This window comes from Zingiber officinale, chromosome 4A (genome assembly GCF_018446385.1).
Source record: "Zingiber officinale cultivar Zhangliang chromosome 4A, Zo_v1.1, whole genome shotgun sequence".
In the NCBI taxonomy this organism is placed as follows: Eukaryota; Viridiplantae; Streptophyta; class Magnoliopsida; order Zingiberales; family Zingiberaceae; genus Zingiber; species Zingiber officinale.
In genome coordinates this window covers 103,551,535-103,569,648 of record NC_055992.1, presented here as the reverse complement: position 1 = coordinate 103,569,648, position 18,114 = coordinate 103,551,535, and the positions used below count along the sequence as shown (strand labels likewise).

Below are 18,114 nucleotides of genomic sequence, written 5' to 3'. Positions count from 1 at the left end.
TCAACTTCTGTAATATGGTTGAACTTCTGAAGAACACACGAGTTGAACTTGGAGTAAAAATGTTAAGTTCCGTTTCCAATCCAAGTTTAATTTCTGAAGAACAACTTGGATTAAAAATGTGAAGTTTCATTTGTAATTCAAGTTTAACTTCTGTAGAGTACATGAGCTGCTAGGAAAAGTTTTGTGCTTGTACAAATTTTTGTACAGGAGAAACAGAACATAATTCCGAATAACACCCAACAAGACCGACTCTTTGGCTGACCGTCCATATCCTGAGAGTTGCCTTAACACTGAGAGATGGGGAACTATACCCTATGAGTTCGACCGATACTTTGGTCGACTGACCATATGTCGGGAGTTGTATTGTAGAATCAGGGAGTTGGGCACCATATGCCTGACTGTTGTAGGAACCGACCGAGTTTATTCTATGTGTGTTGACACTGAGTGGGGCACTAGACCCTTAAGTCGGATTGAAACTTTAGGTCGATCGACTGTATATTGAAATTTGTATCATAAGAATGAGGAGCTAAGTCCCTTAAGTTCGAATGGATGTGAGACCGATTGACCGTATACTGAGAGACTTGTCCATAAGATATAAAGAACTATGCCCCATGGCCCCGGTTGGGTTAAAGTTCGTCTGGATTCGTACTGGGAGCCTCACTTCTGAAAGGTGGTTCATCCGGATACATGCACCCTTACTTTGACCGACATCTCACATTTACTTTAACTGTTACATCATCTTAACCATCAATTTCATATTACCTCTGGGTCCACTCACAACACATCGTATTAGTAATCAACACACCCTTCCCGACAATGCCCCTTATTACCGACAAAGATAACTGACAAGCCTTTTGATCCAATGTCCTTTCCGCAACTGATGCATCCTTGCTTTGCCATACTTGAACCAACTTTACTAAATTGGTGGACCAAAACTTGAACTAACTCGATCGAATCTTTGTTGAACTTGGAAAAGTTATTGTAATTGACCTAATCCGAGATCATCGTAACCCACTCCGACTCAACTCGGGTGCAATCGAGATCCTATGTGACTCGGAATCTATGTTGATTGGATCAAGGATCATGTTGAATCTATATTGATTGAGTCAAGAATCTACCACGTGCAACCCCTTACTTAACCCCACATCAATAATATAGTTATAAGTGAATGTGCTCAACATCAACTATACAAGAAGAGTAACACCCTTCAGGATAAAAGTTCAAACTCCAAATGAGTATACCACAGCACCAATTATATAAGAGCAAAATCATGGGTTCATGCAATATAGTAACAAACCTTAGTCAAGAGCATAGATAGACCCTTAAGAGTGAAGCCACAACCTCAAGATAAAAGTTGAACTATAAGCAAAATTTAAAGTCACATTAATTTATTTAATTTGGAAATTCCATCTAATTTCCATATTACATGAATTTTAAACATTACATCACATTATATTTAAAGTTTAAATAATTTAAATTTGAAATCAGAGCACCATTCCATTGTCGTCTAGTCCGGTTAGGATACCTGGCTTTCACCCAGGCGACCCGGGTTCAAATCCCGGCAATGGAATTGTTTTTCTTCATTTTGCTATAAAAGTCCAAACTCTTGCTTACCAGATTTGTTCTCGAATCGAAACACATAATTCTTGTAATAATAAAATTGTTTTGTCAGAGAACTTTAAAAGTTTAGTTTAAATTCTATCCTGTTACAAGTCCTTATGGTTTTACCCGAAAAACCGTTTTTTTTACAAAATAGTCCTTGCGATAAAACTTGTTTCCTTTTCGGAACTCAATCGGGACGTAAATCCCTTGAAGAAGTGGACGCAATCGATGCAAATAATCTGATAAGGCAGCGAAGCGAACTCATCAGTCATCGTCCCCAAAACCAAACCCTCATCACCGTCGGCTTCTGAGGAGGAGGCGGCGACGACAGCGGCGAAGAATCGAGCAAGGTGATGACTTTCTGCTTCTCTCCAGCAGCTCCTTCCTTTGCCCAACTCCACTCCTCCTCTTCCTTCCCTCTACCTCTCGCTTCCTCGACCTCATGCAGGAGTAAAAGGAAAAGCTTCATTCCGTCCCACCCCCTTTCCTTTCCCCACTTCCTTCATCTCCATCGGCATCTCCACAAGCCACTCAGCGTCTCCCTAGAAGACCACCATATCTCCTCTCCTCCTTCTCCTCCATCTTCGCATCCATCGCCCTTCAAGAACTCCATCTGGGTCAACCCCAACAGCCCTCGCGCCTCCCGCCTCCGCCAGCGCTCCTCCGATTCCCGCTACGCCCGCCTTGCCCTCCTCGCTGCCTCCCTAGACTCCTCCGACCCTACCGATCCTTCCATCTCCGCCGTCCTTGCCTCCTTCGGCAGCGCAGCAACCGTGCAGGACGCCGTCATCGTCCTTAACAGCATGTCCAACTCCCATAATGCCGTTCTTGCTCTTCGTTGGTTCCAGCGCAAGATCGACAGGGAGGTAGTTCTCTACAACGTCACGCTTAAGGTTCTTAGAAAGTCCAAGGACTTGGTGGGCGCGGAGGGCCTCTGGGGGGAGATGCTGGAAAAAGGAATTAAGCCGGATAACGTGACATTCACAACTATGATAAGCTGTGCCAGGTTCTGCAACAAGCCCGAAAAAGCAGTCGAGTGGTTTGAGAAAATGCCCGAGTTTGGATGCCACCCAGATGATATCACCTACTCGGCCATGATTGATGCTTATGGTCGGTTGAATAATGTGGAGATGGCTCTTGAATTGTACGACCGTGCTCGTGCAGAAAAGTGGCGGCTTGATCCTGTGACTTTTGCGACTGTGATTAGGGTATATGGCATTTCAGGTAATTTTGATGGGGCGCTGAATGTGTACGAAGAGATGAAGGCCCTTGGTGCTAAGCCTAATTTGGTTATTTACAATACGTTGTTGGATGCCATGGGCAGGGCCAGAAGACCATGGCAAGTCAAGACTATTTACCGTGAAATGTGTAGCAAGGGGTTGGCTCCTAACAGAGCAACATACTCAGCTCTTCTGCGAGCATATGCTAAAGCTAGATATGCTGAAGATGCGCTTGACGTGTATAGGCAGATGAGGAAGGAAATGGAGCTTGATATTATCTTGTACAACATGCTTTTGTCAATGTGCGCTGATGTTGGTTCAGTTGATGAAGCAGTGAAAATTTTTAATGAAATGAAGGAGCTATCAAATGCCTGCAAACCAGATAGTTGGAGTTACTCGGCTATGATAACTGCATACTCGTGCAGTGGAAAAGTTTCTGAGGCTGAAAGCATGTTGAATGAAATGTCAGAAGCTGGGTATCAGCCAAATATTTTTGTGCTTACATCTCTAATCCAGTGCTATGGCAAAGCTGGAAGAACTGATAGCATTGTTAAAGCATTTGACAAACTTCTAGGTTGGGGGATCAAACCTGATGATAGGTTATGTGGCTGTCTCCTGAATGTGGTAGCTCAGACGGCAACAGAAGAACTTGGGAAGATTATTGGTTGTATTGAAAGAGGAAATACTCAGCTGGGTTCTTTAGTAAATTTGCTGGTTGACGAGGCTTGTGACAATGATACAGTTAGACAAGAAGCTGTACTACTCTTCCATAACGTGAGTAGTGAAGTAAAAAGAGCTTATAGTAATTGTTTGATAGATCTCTGTGTAAACCTCAACCATTTGGAAAGAGCGTGTGTGCTTCTCGACCTGGCAATTCAACTTGAGATATATACAGATCTTCAATCTCGATCTGCTACACAGTGGTCCTTATATGTGAAGGGTCTCTCACATGGAGCTGCTCTAACTGCATTACATGTTTGGATGAATGATCTAGCCAAATCCTTACAGAATGGAGAAAACTTGCCTCCATTACTTGGTATCTTCACAGGGCATGGAAAACATAAATATTCAGAAAAAGGGTTAGCATCTGTTTTCCAGTCTCACTTGAGAGAAATCTGTGCACCATTTCATGAAGCACCAGACAAGGCTGGATGGTTTCTAACCACACAACTTGCGGCTGAATCATGGTTGGAGTCAAGAAACTCATCTTACAAAGTTGCTGCTTAGGATACACGGGTAGATAAATGAATACTCGAAATGATATTTCTGTTATTGTTTTTCCTTGATTTTGTAGTCAATGAGATGTTAGTGCTGATTTCTAATGCATGCAAAATTGCTAATAAATACTTCCTGTTTCAATGAATTCTTTTGCTTGATTCTGTTGTCCTTAACTTTCGAGTAGCAGTTACACACTTTGATGAACTTGAGATACTCATTATATTGTTTTGAGAGACCCACATGTAGATCATTCAAAGGACTGTGCCTTGACTTTGCATAATTGTATTTCTCGTATATATATTTTTAAAACTTTTAAATATAACTGTTAAATTGTAATATATCTAATTTAATCATCAAACATCATTGAAAACTTCATATGTAAAATGCTTAAAATGTAAACAATTATTTTTTTTTTTAAAAAAAACTATTCTGCCTACAACTGGTGCTGCCTTTCTCTGGCCTATGCCTTGGGTCCATAGTGTGTAGTCATTATGTCATGCTTTGCATATATACATATATTTATAGATATATGCACACCAATCATGGCCAATGTGAACCATAACTTTCCGCTTATATATTGGTAGGCCTGTTTGACATCCTATTAAGTGACGAAGATCTTTGGAAGAAGCCTTGCACCCTCACCTCACCTTGCAGAGATGGAGAAGAGAACAATGCATTTTAAATTGGGGAAACAAAAGATTGTAATTGGTTGTACATGAGGTCGAGGAAACCTCACTGTTGAGGATTGTTGACCTGTTCTGTATGCTATTCCCAGCAGAATGATATGTTCTTTGCCAAATGACACATAATGATTCTTCAAATAAAGATCTTGTTGACAACTAAAAGAAGGTGAGAATGGAGATCACTGCAAAATTGACAGAGGTGTAGTGCGGATCTTCCAACAGATGACTCAACCTTGCTTCATGCATCTCCATTTTATGTTTGTGGATATCCCATCTTCAACTCTAAAGCACCCTTGCTTTGTCTATTCTTTTGCAACTTTATCAATTTTTTCTACTAGCTCATATATCTTAACTTATAATCTGGTGGTCTGTTTCTGAAATTTGATTCAGGATCTTTACTTAAACATCCCTCATGTGATTTCTGTAAGTGTTCCATAGCTGAAAGCGCCCCTACTTATGTTATATTGTATGGTAATTATAGATTTGATGGGTGTTATTTTCCCAGGCATATTAATTATCAAATGATTGGCATGCATCCACTACGAGCTCAAATGCTATCTCCGTCACGACTTGGATAAATTATTTCCTTATACTGCTCATGATCTGATCTGTTTTCACTTCTATTTTAATATTCTAGCTCACACAAGCCAACAATAATTGTTTTCTATTTTCTTGCTTCAAATGTTTGGCATCCTATATTCATACGCTCAGTATGCCTTTTGTAAGTGCTTCACGCAATTTTTTATTAGTAATGTTCAATGATAATTATGTGCCCATGAAGTGCTTATTGCTTTAGAATTTTCCTCCTCTAAAGCAGTCTGTTAAAATATTTCCTACCCATATGAGAAGACTAGAACAGTATCGGCTATGTTGGAGCATGTAACTAATGGGATAACTAAATTCTGCAACATAGCCGATACAGATTTTTTTTTTCACAATAGATAACTGCAAAAGCAGAGCTAGTCTCCTTTTTTATCCATTTTTACATGTTTGTCTAAATCTGATCAATTCCATCAAAGCATGAGTAGTGATCTTTGTTCATTTCGCAATAGTTGGATGCATTTAGGCTTATTGATGAACAGTGTAGTTTAAACTTAGCACTCTTTTCAAGTGCAGTATTACAAGTAATTTTCTGCCAAAATTTCTTTCCAAATTAAAGTTGTTATCAATCAATTCAAGTTTAACTTATTAACTTGTTTTAGGCTAGTATTAATTTCATCTTTATTTCATTGTTCCAGCAAAAGATACATATGACTGGCCCTACCGTCTATGAAGACGATTCACCAATTTTCCTTTCTATTACTTTACTTCAAATACAAAATTCAACATGCTCGGAACTCAACTGTATGTTATACACAATAAAAAGATTAAAAATAGAGAAGGGAAGGGACAATCTTCTCTATTATGATGTTGAAATTGTACATTAGAATCACCAGATACAACACGCTATTAGATGTCATGTTCAAATTCTAAGCTCTGAATTCATATGATGCTTCAAATCACTTTGGAAACCTGCAGAACTAACCATCATGTTTTTAGTAGTGAAGCAAGATTAAATAACACACATTCACAACCTTAGTTTATTGATGATCTCAACTTTGGCATGTACTTATGAGAAAATAGAGAGAAACATTACCATTTAGATCTAAATTTATATCAGTGTGCTTAAGTGAATGTAAAAGATGGAAAAAGTGAGCTACACACCCTCCGAAATCAAGTTTTACCTACCTGATTCAGATGTCAATATTATGCTTGTTGTTCTCTAACTTGATCATTTCCTTTTCTCGTGCATTTCTCCTTTTCTTCTTGGATTCCACTTCTACAGCCTTCGTTAGCACATCAACCTTCCTTAGGAGAAACTGAAATAAAAGAAATTATTTTCATTAAGCAAGAACACTTATGCATTAAACCAAGTAGAATGAACTGTTCTATATAAACCTTGATTTCCTCATCTTTCATGATCAATACATTATCCTTGTCCTTGTGAGATTCTTTCAAGTTTATAACTTTTTTTTGCAGTTTGTCATAAAGAAACCCAGACACCATATCTTCGTAGCCATTTTCTTGGTTCTCATTTTGTGACTTGCTGTCTCCACATTTTTTTTCATTAACCTCATGGTTGACCTGGTTTCTTCCCATCATAACATCATCTGCATACCTATTGGACCTGACATTTGTTTCTGCATTTTCCTTCCCAGTGTCATTGAATGACCTGCTTCTCAAAGCTAGTGAATTTTTTTTCACAACATTTGAGTTTAAGCTCACCATTCCTCGGGCATTATCAACATCTCCAGAATTTAAGTTAGGCTTCTGCAATACAGTGTCATTGTTGGGTGCATGAGAAACCTTTTTGAGGTCCTTGGGCGATGCCAATTCACACTTCTTCCTCTCACAAAGGTCTCTTGTCTTTTCTGGAAGACTTGAATGCTTCATGCACTGTTCCAACGTCTTCAGCCTCAAGCTTAGTTTCTCCTGTGATATGGTAGGTTGGAACTTATAAAATACTGATTATTGTCAATTTAGACTAGAACTGATTGATAAGTTTTTTACCTTAAGTTGAGTCTCTGCCTTTAATGTTCTTCCTGCTAAAGTTAACTTATCCTTTAACCTCTGTATCTCCCCCTACAATTGTGCATGCTAAGAGCTATCAGGGGAAATCATATTATTACCAAAATTTTGTGTTAGCAATGGAAGCGCACACATGTTAGGAACTATGTTGTTGCAATTGGACAGGAAAGTGTTCATAGATAGTTTCTGAATAGAACTTATTAAGAATATAAGATAATTGCCATAGAAATTAGCAAACCTGCAAAATTCTCCTCTCTTCCAACCACTGCTTGACAGGTATGACTTTGTCTCCATCATCCTTCCACTCATTTGCTGCTGCTGTAGCTATCCTACCTGCCGAAACTTTAACTCTTGCCAGTTCTCTCTCAACCATCCTTTTCTCCTCCTATACATTTATTGATCCTCTAAAAATTTAGCCTCCAGTGGAGAACTACAGAATGCCAAATTGCAATACTTAATGTACTTAAACCTACATTTATCTCAGAGATCTTGCGCTGATAGTCCCTTATCGCATTGGCACTTGCACCACCAGCTAGAATATTTTCCTCAAGCTCATGAATTGTTTTCATAAGTTTTTCCACTTCAACAACTTTCTTTCTGTAAGTTTTCTCCAGAATTTTGTTTTCTTCCTGCAGAAAAATATCATTGAGCCCGGTTTGATGCTTGGTTAATTTGCAAAAGTAATAATTTAAAGATAGGAAATATGCCTGGCAGATCTCTATTTGCCTTTTCAATTCGAGATTTTTGTTTTTCATGACTTCTACATTCCTTACTTGTTCAAGTGCATTATGCAGAAGACTTTCCGCTTCCACTAGTGCTGCCTCTTTAGACTTTGTCAATCTTTCCAATGCTTTTATATCCTCTTGAAGCATTACAATCTGCATGTGATTAGTATGTAAAAATCCATAATCGGGTCATGCTTCTGGAATTATAATGTTCAGAATATTGAAAAACCTACAATTTAGTCATTCCTCCCGAATGCAGTGTGTTAAAGAATGGTACCTCATTTCTGTATTGTTTGATGTCTGACTCAAGTGGTGCTATGAGAACCTCGATAGGGGTGAGTTCCTCATCCTTTTGATTCGCATATACCCTTCTTAAAATTGCTTCTGCAGAAATTTGTGCTGCCAACGCCTCTTTTGTCTCGTTGGTTAGTTTTTTGATGTCAAGATTCTGCAATGTAACAGATGATGGGTTTGTCAGCCAGCCAAGACACTAATCACTCTTCAAGATTTTTGTATGTAAAATGTAATGATTGAGGAAACCTTCTGTTCAAGCTGTTTCTCAGTGATCCCTAGTTTTTCATCCATTTTCTTCAGTTGGTTGCTTAACTAGAGAACATGAAATAGAAAAGGTTAGTACAAACTCAAAAAAGGTTGGTTGTGGTTATCAATTGTCTTGTTTTCTTATTCTCTACTTGCCTCCATAATGGCCTTATCCTTCAAGATTTCAGTTCCCTTCAAGGCTTTTATTTCATTTTTAGCAAGTCCCAACTCCCTTTCCTTCTCTGCAGGTTAAGCTCAGAATTTAGTCAAGTCGGTTCAAATGAATTTATGCAATCAAACTCAATTGCTTCATTGATGTTATTGTAGGACCCAACTTTCAGATAATGCCAAATGATCTTGCAGAAACTAAAGTAATTTCTGTTGTTTACAATAAGAAAAGGACAAAAATAGCCCAGAAGTAGGACCCCCTGTTCCGACAATAGCATAACGGAGACTTGGTTAGTAATGGGATCCATGAAATTGATGCTAACTAGAACTGTTGGAAAGAAAATGATTGGTAGTCAATCCACTTCCTTTTATCCTTTGTACTGCTTTGATGTTATTGAAACTGAATCATTCGGATGAGAAACAAGTGGACGGGAACTCATGCAGATACTTTTCTTTCATACAGGTAAGCCCAACTATTGTGACAAATGAGTAAAATTCTGAGCCAGTCTGAATTTTACTTCAAAAACTCTGTTATTAAGAAGGCAATTATGATTATCAAAAATTACATTGGATTTCATCCAGAAAGAATAAAAGTTGGCATCATTTGTTGTAGGTTGAAGCGGCTTGCTGAGGATTCTAGCAAGTAACCTAGAATCTAAACTTTTATGAATCATATATTTATGTTGAAGGTAGTATGCGAATATGTGGGGACTGTCATTTTATCTCTAATAAAAGCTTTCTCTGTGTCATCATTGGAAATCGATATTTAGAATTTATCCTGTCAAACTCAGACCCCACTAGTTTGATCTTTATATTCATTCTTAAGCTTAGGAAATTTGGCACTTTCTATGAGTATGAACTAAACTCTTTCCGCAGCAAGGCAATTTTCCGAGTTCAAGAAATCCAAAATGGACTTAGAAAAATGAGCTGTGTAATTTGTATTTCAGAATGCCCATATTCTTCAATGAGAACTGGACCTTTTGAGCAGGAAATCATGTTTGAGCAACTTGGCTAAGATCTAGAAGTAGAAGAGTAATTCGTGAAGGAAAAAAGTTTGAAGGACAAACGTACCCAAAATACTATTTTGTAGCCTGTTGAGCTCAATTATTACAGGGTCAGAAAGACTCGCAAAGAGTTCCTTGGCTCCTGCTGCATCACCCAAGCTGCCCATTGTACAGCACACTTCACTTCTTCAAACAGATCTTTATCCCCTTCTTTTACTTCCAGAGAAGACCGCCGTGCCAAAAACTGGAGGATTCGAGGCAATTTATGATGGAGGTTATCTTGAGAGACAGCCATTCTCCAGGAGGAAATCCACCGTAAAGAAGAAGAGAGACAATGGACAGAATTGACACATCCAGAGAATGAGCAGCTGAAAACGGCAACAACTCAGCCTGATTGATAACTATCATTTTGTAGGTACATCTCCTCCATCACCATTTGTTATTTTCTTTTATCACTAAAAAATAGCTTTTAGCGTGTGGATTTGACAACATGCCCCACAAGATGATACAGTCTTCCAAGACAACGGTTTTGTATGGGTATACTTTTGTTGCTGATAGATATTAATCAGAGTTTGCGTTAAAAACAAAGGAAAAACCAAGTATCGATCTCTTGTAAGAGAATTAAGTGGACACACCAATACATAGAGTGTGCTCGATTTGCATCATACTTGTTATATTCTTTTTCTTGTTAATCAAATTATAAATGTGTGAATGTTGCAAGGAAAGGCAGAAAAAGAAGTTTCAGCAGAATTATGTAGTCGGCACTGTTTCTTTTCTTGCCAGTTGCGGATTCATTGAACCACTAAGCATGTTTTATCAGGGTGGTTTGTTCAATCAAAGTCAGTAGCCAACAAGCCATGTTCCCCTGTTCGCACGTAGCAGAGCAAATAAACCCGGGTACGATTAAGGTTGAAGTGACTTTAAAAAGATTTTTTTGATACAGAAAAAAAGGCTCAGTTCTTAGCTTTGAAGAATTATTTTCCCTTTGTGTTTTTTTCCCATTGATTTTATTCTTTTGTTCTTCTTAAAGGAGGATAAATGCTTGATCACTATCCAAAGCAACATTACTGTCTTCTGCTCCTTGAATCCACATTGCATTTGAGAGCCACACTTTTTCCAACTAAAACTAGATTGTGATATGAAGATTATCCAATAATTCAGTGGTTCTTTTATATATATATATATATATATATATATATCATAATCTGTGTAGTAGGTGAACACGCGGTTCAGAAAAAAACTTAATTAATGGATCATGGGATTCATGTGAAATGTCCTTTTGTTTATTATTATCATTGCTTCTTTGGATTCACAATTACACTCTTTGATTGTGTTCTTGAACAGGTCAAAATGAGACATCTGAAAGGAAAGCTTACAACATGTGATCCCTTAGTCAAAATGACCTGTGGCCCTTTGATTTGGACCAGGAGCAACTATGGAAGTGTGTGGATTACAAGGTTGGTGAGAAGATGACACAAAGTGGATGCTTTATTAATTTTTGTTTTATGAATTAAGATCAAATATGAAATAGATAATCCTATTGGACTTGGATTGTTCTATAATTATTTGTGTTTATTTGTTTTTCTTCTACGGTAAAAGAAATGGCAGCCTTTATTCTGTACTTTTGCAAATCTTTACTGAAATGTAGTTATTATGATTATGATTCATGTGTAAAATAAAGTAGCTCCTGTGGGTTGGCGTTGATTCAATAGATTTTGGTCCATTTCCAAGTTCCAACTCGTGTAAAATGATTATGATTCGTGTGTAAAATAAAGTAAGATGGAGAGTTCTTCAAAACAATATTGACGAAGAGAACAATAGAGAATTATATTTGCAAATCTTTACTGAAATGTAGTTTATTTGGATTATTATATTTGACTGGAAAAATATTGTAACTAATAAATAGATAATCTTCGCAACAATAAAATGCCCTTTTATGAAATAATGTATTTAAGGATCAGTCCCAGTTTCGTGGGCTAATTTTTTTTTTTTTTTTTTTTTTGTGACAATAGTATAATGGTAGAGTGTCTTTTCGGTTTTTCAAGCATATCTAAGTATTAAGTTTTAGTTTTAGTAAATTAATAAATGAATTTATCTTAATGAGTACTTGATTTAAGAATACTAAGTTAATGGATTATTTGTTTTTATAACTTTTTAATTTATTTTAATGGTAAAAATTGTTATAGGATTGAACTAATCAACATGAATTAGATAGATGAGATTGTTGGTGTCAACAATGAAAAAAAAAATTTAATTCGCCTAGTTCGCATGACCACCCTAGATTTTCCTATATATTTGGCTTGACTAGTTTTCGTCTAATTAGTTTGAATTATTTGGATTGTTGACTTGGTTGACCTGATTCAGTCATTCTAATAATTCATTATTAAAAAAACTGAATTATTCATAATTATTTTTTGGTAGCATATGGGCTTTGTGGCTCGAAAGCCCAAACCCAAGCCCAATTTTCATTTGTTCTTGGTTAATTTAATAATTTGACTTTCCAAAGAAAATCAACTCGATAAATATGTCAGATTTTGTAAAGCATAGTCTAATTTATTTATTTTTTAAAACAAAAATTTAATATCTTTTGCAATGTCAAACTTAATCATGAGTCACGTAAATAATCTCTCATAAATATAAGAAAAAACCACCTACAATAAAATTAATATGATTTGAAAGGTGTAATTAAAGGAGGTTAAGTTTTTTATTTGATCGTCGAGTGCGTTTTTTGATTTATCCTGATGACTGATAATAAATTTTCATGAGATTAAATTGGTCACCTCCGGAATAATCAATAAGGTTAACTGATATTATTAATTTTTTTTTATTAATAAGAATTTTGTGCACCAAATTATTTTATTTTTTAACTTACTCTCTAATTATTCTCTTTCTTTGTCTTAGTTGTAGAGATGATCATGGTACAAAAAGAGGATGTGATGATGAATAAGAAAGAAAATAAAAGACAATTCACTTATTTGAAAAATGGAAATACACATTGTTATAAAAAAGGGAAAAAAATCAAAGAAAACAAATTAAATAAACAACATTATTAGGCTTCACAATTAAATAAACAATATTATTAGACTTCACATCCCAAGTTTTTATATATGGTAAAAGATAGATTCATTTACTTTTAGTATCTTCATTATTAATTTATTTTTAGATAATAAAGAAAATAAATTATAGATGACTACTAATAATATAAATGGTCAAATATAGAAGAAGACAGCTCGAATGCGCCATTCACATCCCAAGTTCTCAATTGCAGTAGTAGTGGTCGGCAACACGATATCATCTTCAATATTAATTTCGTAAAAAAGTTCTTAAAATATTAACAAAGTTAAGAAAAATTAAATAAATAATTAAAAGCAAGTTTTGATTGTTGCCATATTTAGTTGCGTGATGTGTCAGCCGTTTGAAGTGTTCAAGCTACGAGTTTGATTCTAAATGAAAACGTGCTATTATTTAACACAAACCTCGATATATTTTAGAAAAAATATTGAAAAGAGATTTTATAAAAATACTCTTAGTTATGTGTATAATTCACATCGTGTATTTTCATGATTTTAAAATATTTTAAAAGTCATTTAAACACGAATAGATATTTGAAGACGAAATAAAATTCTCCTGTAAATATATTATTCTCTTTTATAAACGCAGCTCTGGAATAACGACGGCTTCTACCGTTATTATACGTAGCCTTTAATAAAATTGAATGAGTCAGGTACATCAATTTATTCCGCATACATTAATCGTACGTATTCGTACGCCGAAAGAGCGCTTTTTTAACCTGCGCCGCTTCCTTCACCGTGGCGTCCGACGGCTGATCGCCAAAGATCGCGTTTTTCTCCCTGCGCAGCGCAACTCAATAGAGAGCGAGAGAGCGAGAGGGCGGACGGGAGAGGCGAGCGACGCTTCCGAGTTCCGACCAAACACTGCGCAGATGGGTATGCGTTCGCTCTGCCCTCGTTGGATCGTTGTTTCTCGTTTCTTGTTGGGAATTTGGTTTCCCTTCGTGGCCTCGACCGATCCCTTTGTTATGGCTTGACTTCCAGCCAGTTCTGGTTGGATTCGAGTTGCTCGCGCTGCAGGATTTTTTTTCTCCCTTTCCCCTGAAAATTTTCTGTCTGGATTCCTATTTTGTTTGAGTTTCCTGCGGGTTTTGTTTTTCCGCTTGTTTGTTCGCTTTTTCCCTTAGTATATTGCTGTTTTGTTGCGATTTTGCGTCGAATGCGTGCTTCCTTGATGGAAAAGAAGGAGCTTTTGAACTGGCCGTGCAGATTTACGCGCGGATTAGGCTACTAATTTCTCGAAATTGTAACTTCTTATGTAGATGGAGATTCGAGTTCTTCCTGGGACAGTGACGATGAATATGAGAAATTCATCCGAAGAATGAACCCTCCACGGTATGTAAATTCTCTTACATCTAGTTGTCGCTTTTGAATCTGGAATTTTCTGATCCTTTCTTTCTCTTGTTAGGGTTGTTATCGATAATAATTCTTGCCCAAATGCTACGGTTATTAAGGTAATCTATGATCTTCTGATACCCTGCTGGTTTCTCCTTGAATGAACCTTGGTGTTTGTGATTTATGATATCTTGGTTTTGTTCTTTGCAATTGGCATAGGTCGATAGTGCAAATAAATATGGAATCCTTTTGGAAGTTGTTCAGGTCCTTATAGACCTTAATCTCATTATCAAGAAAGCTTATATCTCATCTGATGGAGGGTGGTTCATGGATGGTATTTCATTGGTTTAACAGCTCCTCTAGCTTCCTGATTCTTTTGTGATTTATGCTAATTGGATTTGTTCTTCTTGGACTGTTGCAGTTTTTAAAGTGACAGATACAGATGGTAAAAAAATTGAGACTCAAAAACAACTGGAAAATATAAAGGACTGCATCAGAAAAGTATACTTTTTGCTCCATCTTCATGTTCTCTCTTATTGTGGTATGTGCCCAGCAGCTGACATGGTCTAATTCCTTGTTATTGTAGTCGATAGGGGAAGGTTCTTTTGAACCATCACGAAGTAGATCTGTAGATTTCATGCCTTCGTCCTCTGATCACACGTCAATTGAGCTAACTGGGGCAGATCGCCCTGGCCTGCTCTCTGAAGTTAGTTCAGTTCTCACTGATCTAAAATGCAATGTGGTGAGTGCTGAGGTGTGGACGCACAACGCTAGAGCTGCAGCAGTAATGCAGGTGACCGATGAGGAGACAGGTTCTGCTATTACTGACCCCCAAAGGCTCTCTAAAATCAAACAGCTCCTTTGCAATGTTCTAAATGGAAACAACAGCCATAGGAGAGCCAAGACTGCGGTTTCAATGGGTATCACCCACAAAGAGAGGAGGCTGCATCAAATGATGTTTGATGATAGGGATTATGAGAAGTCAGATGAGGACAATGAGAATGAGCATTGCCGACCAAAGGTTACTGTCGTTAACTGGTTTGACAAGGATTGCTCTGTTGTCACAGTGCAATGTAAGGATAGGCCAAAGCTTCTTTTCGATACAGTTTGCACTTTGACAGATATGCAGTATGTGGTTTTCCATGGAAGCGTTGACGCAGAGGGCCCAAAAGCTTATCAGGTATCTTCTGTTAAGGCTTTACTTTGTGTTTAGTACTCACACACACACAAAAAAGACTTTGATGAAACAGTGTGATACTAATTGCTATATGTTCCTACCATTATGAAGGAGTACTGCATTAGACATATAGATGGTTCCGTGGTTAACTCAGAAGCTGAGCGTCAGCGAGTTGTTCAGTGCCTTGAAGCAGCCATAGAGAGGAGAGTGTCTGAGGTGCAACTGATTTACTCTAATATGCAGTTTAAGTTTCACATACCATTTGATTATAGTTGTGTTTAGAATTACACGCATCTATGTTGCTGGCCCATGTTTCAGCATATGACATCCTATATCACCTAGTGACATTTTCATGATACTTTTAGTCTTCCTCCTTGCTCATTTTCCTTCTTCTATTTGATACTTCCAGGGTCTTAAGTTGGAGTTGTCTACAAGCGATCGAATGGGTCTGTTATCTGATGTCACGAGAATATTCCGTGAGCATGGCCTAACAGTCACAAGAGCTGAAGTGTCTACAAGAGATGGTAAAGCTATCAACACATTTTACGTCCGCGATGTTGCTGGTAATTCAGTTGACCCAAAGACCTTGGATGACATACGATCCGAGATAGGGCAAACAGTGCTACAAGTGAAAGGCAATTCTGATGAACTTAAATCTCCACAAGAGTCTTCTACCCGATTGCTCTTTGGTGGCTTATTCAGGTCAAAATCACTTTATAATCTTGGATTAATTAGGTCTTACACTTAGGTTTGTTTGTTCGTCCACTTGTGTACATAATTGTTCGCCGTTGCTTCATCGAGCAAAATATGCCCACTTTGGTATAAGGAATACAAAGGGAACAAAATGAAGCACTCGTTGTAAAAATGTTACAGCTGGGTGCTTGGATCAGCTTGCCGATCCATATCATGTACATACGAATGTTAATATCAATGCATAACCAAAGTTCATTTCTGAATTCTCTTCGTATGGATCAAATTGTGTCTCACATTGTAAACTACAATATGCAAGCCTTATACAATGTGTCTCGCATTGGATCAGCTTGTTAACTGTGAAATTTGACAAGTTTGTTGCAGCGAGGTACGTGAGTTTATTAATCTTAGTCTCTCCAAGTTACATTCGAGTCTGTCTAGATGCATTCATCTTGTTCTTTCTTCCTACTTTCCATTGATATCCAAATTTCCTTGATAATCACAATCAAAGAAACTGTTTCTGACTCAAACCCCAGTTCCCCACATGCAATCTCGCCATGGATAATGCAACATCCAGGAATTGCTTCTCAAAATCCAGAGCTAGATCTTGACCACACCACGAGCTATTGGAAGACAAGTGGAGTCCAATGACTACTCACATCACAAAGAATAATTGGTGGCGTGGGGTGTGACGCTGTAAACAATATGCAAGCCAACCAAGCTGGAGCCAATCAAAAGAGGAGAAGGTGATGGCTTTTGATCTTGATTCAGCCCAGCTGAGCACATTATCGTGTGTCTTGTTCTTTTCCTAGGTGTGTCCCATAATGACATGAACTCTATCGCATATAACTACTCTTTTATCTCAAACACTCAGCTAAGCAACTGAAGAACAGAGGTCCCATTGGGTCCTACGTCTCCTTGTCTCCTCTGCAATCACTCACTTTTCTTCTAGATAACAAGGTGAATCAAGTACTCAGGCTTCACATGCCTGATGTCCTCTGAGTCAGTCTTCATTCACATGAGATGATGATGCATACCAACTGACACCTATTATTGAAGGCTTAGTAGTTTTTTTACCAACAGACTTTTTCAGGAATCTCCATGAAAAATAACAGGTCTAGAGGGAAAGGGAATGAAGGGAATCATCTGATGCAAGCAGTGTCAGTAAGTCCTTTTTCACCACATACTCTTAAGTTGAAGCTGAGTTAGATAAAACTGAAGAATTTGTGTAAATGGAATGTGATGCTGAGGTATTTCCTCAGTGCCTCGTGGTCAAGAAAATCAATAATCTATCCAGGGGCGGTCCTGAGAAAAACTACGCTCGGGGCAAAACTATAGATTTGACCATTTGGGCCTTCCCTCTTGCATGAACTTAAAAAATCAAATATATATTAAAACAATTAATTATATATCATAATCAAAGTAAATAAAAATATGTAATTAAAGAAATTATATTTTAGAGAACATTTTACATGATTTCTCGAAATAACTTATTCAACAATTAATATTATTTAAAATGTACTCTTCTTGTATTTTTTGAAGCAAAGTCATCAATTATATCGTCATTTGAGATATCCTCCAATATGTCCTTTTCATGCAAAGGATCGTTAAGCCATTCAATCTCTCTCGACTCATTGTAGTTCTCAAATAAGATTTCAAAAATTTTAACTTTGAAAAACTCCTTTCAGCTAATGCTACAGTCACAGGAATAGTCAGTAAAATTTGATAAGCAACCACGACCATAGGAAAAATATCCATTTTCAATGCAAACTCTAAAATTTTAATGGTCGTCCAAGATTTATTTGTGTCATATGCTTCCAGAGGTAACATCTCTTGCAACATTTGTAATTCCAAAAGTAGATCATATGCATCAATATCAGACAGATCATCCTTTTTTAGAGCAGATTCAAGATTCACACAACATTTTCTCAAATCATCTCACAACATTTTCTCAAATCATCTTCATCCAATGCCATTAACTGTTCTCCATCGAACAAGAATCCAAACATCTCTTCAAAAGTATTCAATTGTTTAAACCTACTCCTCAACTCCATAAGAGCAAGATCTACCACAACAAGAAAATAATCAGTCCTAAAGCATTCTTCAGCTTTTT

At 37.2% G+C, this 18,114-nt stretch overlaps 3 protein-coding genes and 1 non-coding gene across 8 annotated transcripts; 3 read left to right on the top strand and 1 right to left on the bottom strand.

Moving 5' to 3' along the window:
- The first annotated feature begins 1,496 nt into the window (after positions 1-1,496).
- TRNAE-UUC lies at positions 1,497-1,570 on the top strand. The gene has a single exon. It is a non-coding gene; the product is annotated as a tRNA-Glu (tRNA).
- Positions 1,571-1,801: 231 nt separating this feature from the next.
- LOC121970408 (pentatricopeptide repeat-containing protein At4g16390, chloroplastic-like) lies at positions 1,802-9,802 on the top strand. 2 transcript variants are annotated; one of them, XM_042521122.1, is made up of 2 exons: positions 1,802-4,058; positions 9,188-9,802. In XM_042521122.1, exon 1 carries the CDS (start codon positions 1,956-1,958, stop codon positions 4,047-4,049), a length of 2,094 nt encoding a protein of 697 aa, XP_042377056.1. In that variant the 5' UTR covers positions 1,802-1,955; the 3' UTR covers positions 4,050-4,058; positions 9,188-9,802. The 2 variants fall into 2 exon arrangements, with proteins under 2 accessions (XP_042377056.1, XP_042377055.1); XM_042521121.1 differs by lacking the exon at positions 9,188-9,802 and adding an exon at positions 4,625-5,260.
- LOC121970409 (microtubule-associated protein 70-5-like) lies at positions 6,011-9,933 on the bottom strand. 4 transcript variants are annotated; one of them, XM_042521126.1, is made up of 11 exons: positions 9,796-9,933; positions 8,713-8,798; positions 8,557-8,622; positions 8,294-8,464; positions 7,999-8,169; positions 7,765-7,920; positions 7,530-7,676; positions 7,274-7,345; positions 6,662-7,195; positions 6,452-6,582; positions 6,011-6,235 (listed from the first exon to the last, which is right to left on the bottom strand). In XM_042521126.1, exons 1-10 carry the CDS (start codon positions 9,893-9,895, stop codon positions 6,457-6,459), a joined length of 1,629 nt encoding a protein of 542 aa, XP_042377060.1. In that variant the 5' UTR covers positions 9,896-9,933; the 3' UTR covers positions 6,011-6,235; positions 6,452-6,456. The 4 variants fall into 4 exon arrangements, with proteins under 4 accessions (XP_042377060.1, XP_042377061.1, XP_042377059.1 ...); XM_042521127.1 differs by having other exon boundaries at positions 8,065-8,169; XM_042521125.1 differs by having other exon boundaries at positions 6,011-6,243; positions 7,765-8,169.
- Positions 9,934-13,513: 3,580 nt separating this feature from the next.
- Positions 13,514-16,267, top strand: LOC121970407 (ACT domain-containing protein ACR4-like). Its single transcript, XM_042521120.1, has 8 exons — positions 13,514-13,675; positions 14,062-14,134; positions 14,208-14,253; positions 14,354-14,468; positions 14,556-14,635; positions 14,721-15,314; positions 15,423-15,527; positions 15,721-16,267. Exons 1-8 carry the CDS (start codon positions 13,672-13,674, stop codon positions 16,057-16,059), a joined length of 1,356 nt encoding a protein of 451 aa, XP_042377054.1. The 5' UTR covers positions 13,514-13,671; the 3' UTR covers positions 16,060-16,267.
- The last annotated feature ends 1,847 nt before the right edge of the window (positions 16,268-18,114 follow it).